The sequence below is a fragment of the Bactrocera latifrons genome, unplaced genomic scaffold, assembly GCF_001853355.1.
Source record: "Bactrocera latifrons isolate USDA-ARS-PBARC rearing strain unplaced genomic scaffold, ASM185335v1 scaffold_28, whole genome shotgun sequence".
In the NCBI taxonomy this organism is placed as follows: Eukaryota; Metazoa; Arthropoda; class Insecta; order Diptera; family Tephritidae; genus Bactrocera; species Bactrocera latifrons.
In genome coordinates, this window is record NW_017536407.1 from 888,697 (window position 1) to 895,359 (window position 6,663).

At 36.8% G+C, this 6,663-nt stretch overlaps 1 protein-coding gene across 6 annotated transcripts in view; it reads right to left on the reverse strand.

Moving 5' to 3' along the window:
- LOC108970074 (mitogen-activated protein kinase-binding protein 1) overlaps positions 1–6,663 on the reverse strand; it is a 205,826-nt gene that overhangs the window by 101,344 nt on the left and 97,819 nt on the right. For 3 of the 6 annotated variants that reach the window (XM_018935201.1, XM_018935200.1, XM_018935202.1), the window contains exon 1: positions 4,414–4,705. The exons of the other annotated variants lie outside the window; for them this stretch is intronic. In XM_018935201.1, coding sequence (XP_018790746.1) covers positions 4,414–4,629 — 216 coding nt within the window. In that variant the 5' untranslated portion in view covers positions 4,630–4,705. Of the gene's footprint in view, positions 1–4,413; positions 4,706–6,663 lie in introns of those variants that run through there. 6 annotated transcript variants of the gene reach the window in all.

The window sequence follows — 6,663 nt, forward strand, 5'->3', positions numbered from 1 at the left end:
AGCAACACAAAATTTTAAGAGGTTAAAAATTAATAATAAAAGTAATTTGTATTTCTAAGAAAAAAAATTAACCAAAATTTTAGCACACGCCGACCACTGTACGTCCATGCAACAGCCGGTGCATGCAAGCAATTATTCTATCCATTCGGCTTGAAAAAAATATGTATGCGCCATTATAAGCACACACACAATCACGTACGGACCGCGAGTATTTGGGAAAACCTGCATGCACAAGCTAGAAAAATTGCAACAAGAAAGCAGAGAACGAACAGCCAACCGTAGGCAGAAGCGTGCAACATCTGCAAACCAATGGGGGAGTCGAAAAATATGCATATGTAAGCACACATACACATATACAAATGAGTAGAACAAAAATAACAAAGGCGAAAAACTTAAAGCCGATTAGGCAGCGAGCGACGTTGAAGCCTCTTTCTTTTGTGTGTGTCGTTTTGTTTTTTTTTTTGGGTTTCAAGAAGAGCAAAGCCAGGCGGAAAATGTGCGCTGGAAAAAATATTTTCGAAAGATTTGCAAATGAAAATTGTTTCTGCTCTAAAAAGCAGACACAGGCAGCGCTAACAGTCAGCCGGTCGGTGCATGTGCAACGGCAGTGTCCCTCCCAGAAATTTACATTGTTGCTGCAATCAAATTATTGCTGTACTTCTATGTGATGCAGACATGCAGAGCTTGCAACACTTTACACACACACACACACATACATACATCTATAGTATGGTATATTCATAAATAGTTAAATGCTAAATGCTCACTTATGTTGTTGCATTCCATGAGAAAATTGAAAAGGAAAGGTGGTGTGGTGTTGTTAATTGCAACAGTCTTACCCACTTGCAACAAGCCCGCACAAATGCTTGCAAACGAGAATGCCAGCAGAAATATGTGTGCATATGTATATGTGTTCAGGTATGTAAATCATTAATTCTTTAGCCGTTGCTGGCGAATCAGCGATTGTGTCTGCTGTTGCGAGGTGGCGTGGAGACGAGCAATGTCGACGCGCGCCTCGTGGAAATTATGAAATTTGCGTGCGAAACTGCAATTCTAATTCTAATGCGTTCACCTTGAACTTTTCGAATAATTCTGCAGTAGCTGTAAATCACACGATTAGGGGCGATTTATCAATATAAGTTAGCGAATTTGCTCCCGGAGTTACCAGAAACTTCATTACAATACAAATTTTTCGAAATTTTTCGCATGGTAGTCTGCTTTTTCTTAGCCGATAATGTTTCTATGACTAGGGACCCAAATTGTGAACAGATGGAGTTGACCTGTCAGTGAGCTTAAAGCGTTCGTATATTTTTTGAACATGTTTAAGTTTATATTTCGACTATAAGGTTAGGCGGCATATATCTGTGTATATGGTAGCTTTCTGATTGCTATCGTAGTTATTCAGTAGAATTCCACAGTCTTTTTATATACCTTATACTTCCGCTTAGAAGATGCTAGCTGGGTTTGACAGACGGATGGGCAGAGATATATCAAAATTCTCGTAGTGTACGCCCGTCCCGCAGTAAATTATAGGCCCGTCGGTGTAGATTAAGATAGTAAATTCCTACCTTTGGATTGAATTTTGACGTTTCATAGCCAAGATATCCACAAAAATTATTAAAACGAACTCGCGAAAGATGTTGAGCTCTCTTTCTATCTCTCTAATACTTGCCTGACGATTTTCAAGCACCATTCTTCACTTTTTAATATTTTTATTTGAAGAGGTCGAAGATCGTCCAGAACGAGGCATGTCTTTAACGAACTCTCGACAGTCTTTGAAGTCTTTGAAGGCTCGTAGGCTGGTGTTTATTTTAAGTCGAAAGCAATGGTTTGAAAAACGCATTGAAACCGACTAGAGGTTCAGAAAATAATGAGAATAAGCAATTGTAGTTAAAGTTTTGGTAAACCATAAAATTTCTTCGCCTTCTTCATGGCCAATAGAACAAAGAAATAACATAAATCAATTAGACTAATTTGTAAATCAATCGGAATATTATCGGCAAATTATTCGAACTATGTAATAAATCAAAGAATCCTACTACCACAGAAAAAATGGTTTGGAAGATTTTGAAAATATTTTATATAATATGATTTAACGAAAAAGCAAACTTGTGCTGGAATTAAACGAAGTCTTTAAAGGAGGTATTCTAGTCTAAAAATAAATGATATGAGTATTAAGGTAGAGGATTTATCAAAATTCAAATTATTTTCGGAGATCTGTATATGTTGGTTTCTTGTTGACCCAGCATTCAAACTGGTTCGGGCGGAACTGAAACTTTAGGGGCGTTTATCTCGTTACTGTCTCTTCCAAAATGATACCTACCAAATTTCACTTTCTACCGAACCGATTGACCTGAAGATTTTTTTTTTTTTTGGTATAGACCTTTCTATGCCTGGAACCAGCCCTAAATATAAAGTTTTAGTATTTTTTAAACAATTCCAAACAGTCAAATAACTGTTCAAAATATTGAATAAAAATTATATTCGCTTGAACTTTCTTTGTTATAACTTTATGAAGCAAGCAATTTAATACCAACACATCTAAGTTATAGATCAGATAAAAAACGAACGAGCACTTAAGAATTATTAAATGATCATCATCATTTATAAATAATATATGATTTGATAAAAATATAAGATAAACTGAATAAGCACCATTTAAGTGCGAAATTATAAAAAAAAAATTTAAAAGAATAAATGATAACGAGTATGTTATTACTTTTTATAGGTAACGAGGACTTAAAATACTTAAAAAGACTGACTAAGGTGTTTTACTAAGTGTTGAAAAAAATATAAAACGTATGCAATGTTGTAAAGATAAAATAACGGGTACCTATACTTGGAGTACCTTTTCAATGGCCTTTCTTTGACAGATCACGCGTGACTCGTGGTAAGCTGTCATTTTATTTTTGTTTGGTGTTGTTTGTCATTTCATAATGGAAAGACTTACACGAACAACGTTTACATATCGTTCAGCGTAATATTCGCAAAACCATCACCCATTTTGAGACCCAGCATTCATTATTGCATAATATTACGACCGAATAGACCACGTCTAGCACGCAGTGAAGAAAATATAGCAGCCCTAGCTGAGAGTATACTCGTACACGAATACCGCCAAAGAAGTGGAGAGTTAATTCGGCGCCGTTCGCAGCAACTCGGACTGATGTATGAAACGACTTGGCGATATTACGTCGAGATCTTAAACTAAAAACATACAAAATACAGCTTGTGCAAGAACTAAATCCGATCGACCTTCTTAAGCGACCTCGCTTCGCTCAATGGGCTCTTGAAAAGTTACAAGAAGATTCGAAGTTTTCGAGCCAAATTTTGTTAGGCGATGAGCCCCATTTACGGCTCAATGAGTATGTAAATAAGCAAAATTGCCGCATTTGGGATGAAGAGATTCAAGAGCTGCTATTTCATGCAGAAAAAGCAAAGGTTTGTTGTGATTTGTGGGCCATTGGAATCGGTGCATATTTCTTCAAAAATGATACCAGTGAGAACCGTTTTCGCGCCGTGATAACCGACTATTTGATGCCTGAAATTGAAGCCCGTGATCTCGGCGACATTTGCTTTTAACAACACATCTCGTCAAGCAATGGATTTATTGAAAGAGCACTTCGGTGAGACAGAAGATTTCACGTTTTGGGCCGGTGAATTGGCCACCAAGATCGTGTGATATCACACTGTTAGACTTTTCCTGAGGGGATATGTAAAGTCTAAAGTCTATGCGGACATTCTCGCTCGATTCAGGCGTTGGAAACAAAACATCATGAGTGTCCTTCGCCAGTTACAGTCGAAATGCTCAACGCGTAATCGAAAATTGAACTCAATGGATGGACCATCTGTGGTGTGGCCAACATTTGAAAGAGATAACCCTCAAAAAATAAATACCAAAAAATGTACTTTTGATTGATAGAAAACATTCGCCATTAAATTTGAAATTTCTAGGTTTTTCCAAATGGGTAAACCTCCAAATGGGTACTTATACACAAATTAATAATTATCAGGAAAGCATATAAAACAAAATTTAACATAAAATACCCAAAAAGAACCGGAGATTATAATTCTAGATAACAATTTTGTCTATTGTGTATACTTTCAAACTTTAGTACGCAGTTTTGTTTATCTTGAACATTTTTACTTTGCTCCGTTTTCTTATAGCTTTTTTATCTGGTTTTGGCTTATGCATGTCACTTATATTAATTTTTTTAAATAAAGAGATAAATATAAATTTCATGCCGCTAATTTGTTTTTCGAAACTGTTTTATTTATTTTTTATTTTTGTTATTTTTATATTTTTATTTAATTTTCTTCATTTATTTGTTATTATGATTTTATTCTTGTTATTTATTAATTTTTTTTAATTTTATTTGTTTAGTTTTTATTTTTATCTTCATGATCACTTACCTTTTCGCTTCTGACATAATTCGCTGGGAATTTAGGCGATAGCGAGATGGACGACGCTGAGAACGGCGAATGCAGCGTCGTGCTTGAGTTGCCAAAGTTGGCGAAGTTGCCAACGCTGCCGTAGATGGGGGGCGTGCAGGGCGTGCACGGCGTGGAGGGTGGTGTATGCGCAGAGCAAAGTTGCGGCAAAGACGGTGCACGTATGCGGGTATGCATTTTCAACCACAACAACAGAAAAACACACACAACAACGCAAGAAAACAATTTATGCACTTAAAATTAATTTACAAAAAAGCACACACACGGATGCATACAAAAGCATATGTATGTATCATAAGTATGGTATTTACATAAAAAAAGAGCTGCACTTGGTTGAGCGAAGCGATGAATTTGTGTTTGCGCGCCTCTTCTCGGCTTTTGCGCCGACTTTCTATAAACAATTTGTATTATTGTTATTTCTGTTATTGTTGCTGTTGTTGCACTTAAAAGCGTTTGGCATTGCGGTGACGACAAATTTGAATGGCGTTTTTTTAATTGACGGCATTGAAGCGCGCATTGATAAGCAGCGCGCCGCCGATGCACTCAAATAACGGTGGTGGCGTTGGCGAGTGAACGAACACAAGAGCGAGACTGCAGCGAACGCAAGCGAGCGGGCGTTTGCGGCTGTCAGGTGGGCTGGCTGCTGGCTGCTGGCACAGCGGCGGTCAGGTATGTAAGTACGCGTTGCAGGGCTTACAGAATTGGCAGCGGCCAGGCCACACACAGGAAAGCAGACTTTGTAGCGAGACGCAGTTTTATGGGTTGTCTCCCAATCACTCACTAAATTTATTTTTTAATTCATAATATTTTTTTAATATTTCCACACTATGCTATTTTTTCCACAACACTGTAGGCACGCAAAAAAAAAAACAATATTCAAAGGCAAAACACAATAACAAACAAATTAGGCACACCACCGTAAGCATAGACAATCGTCGGTCGTCGGAATCGGTAAATTCTAACTACGCGAACCGTGAAATGCACCCCTGCGTGCCGCACTACATCGCCGCATGTTCCAATTGCAATTGTGCTGTGAGGTAATCTTAGTCAGAAATTAACGCCGGACACGATCCGCGGTGATGACTGAGTGGCGACGCTTGTTGCTGCGGTTATTGCTGTACCTTAGTCACACACACACATATACATACATATACAGTTGTATGTAATTATTTTTATTTGTAGCTCAAACATAGCGGTTTGTAGGTAGTACCCCCAACGTGGCGTATCAGTAATTGAATATATCGCGCGCCGAGAGGTGCGCGGCGGCCACTGCTTTTACTATATTCAAATTTAGATTGCAAATAAAAATTATGACTTTTTTAATTAAATTTTTAGTTTTTATTGAAAAAATTTTTTTTTAAACTTTGCATCACACGCTTGATTTGCTTGTTACGCTGCGAACGCCGATAGTGAATTGTGCCAAATGGAAGCGAAAAATAATAATAATAATCAGCAAAAGTACAAGTGAACGGCAAGAACGTAAGGTAAGACAAGGTAGGAGAAAAAAAAATACCAACAACAAACAAACACAAATTAACAAAACACAATCGCAAATATGCTTAGAAGAGAGTAACGAAGCGGAGCGCAAGAGTAAAGTGATAAGCGCAGAAGGCTTGAGTGTAGAGATGTGCATATGTAGAAAGGCATATATAAATGAATATACATACATATGTGATACGCGAGGCGTAGTATTGAATAATATTCATTGAATAATCACACGATCAACATTTGCAAAGAATACTGAGAGCAGAGCGGTAGTAAAGAGGGTACCAACAATATTTGATATAGAGCGGTAAGCATCAATAGCTGAATCGCAGCTTAAAGCAGATCAACAAAACTAACTCCAACGAAGCTGCTAAATAGTTGAAGATTTCTTTCTTCAACATACCTACATAAATATGGGAATGTAAATATGAAAGGCGCTAAGGTTATTAATGTGCTAATTTAAGAAACTCAAGAGACGAGACTTGCGTATAAAATTTACGCAAACGGAGGTGCTAAATAAATATTTCTTCTGCTTTTTTGTAATTATTTTTAAATTTTTTGGGTAAACAACAATGAATCTGCTGAACAATTCAAAATTTTATATTTTCACTTCATATATTTTTTATCACACGGCTGTTATGTTGAACATAATTTAAAAGATAGAAATGAAAGTTAGGACATTCTTTATTTTTTTTAATATCCTTTAATTTTTTTAATATTTTTTGT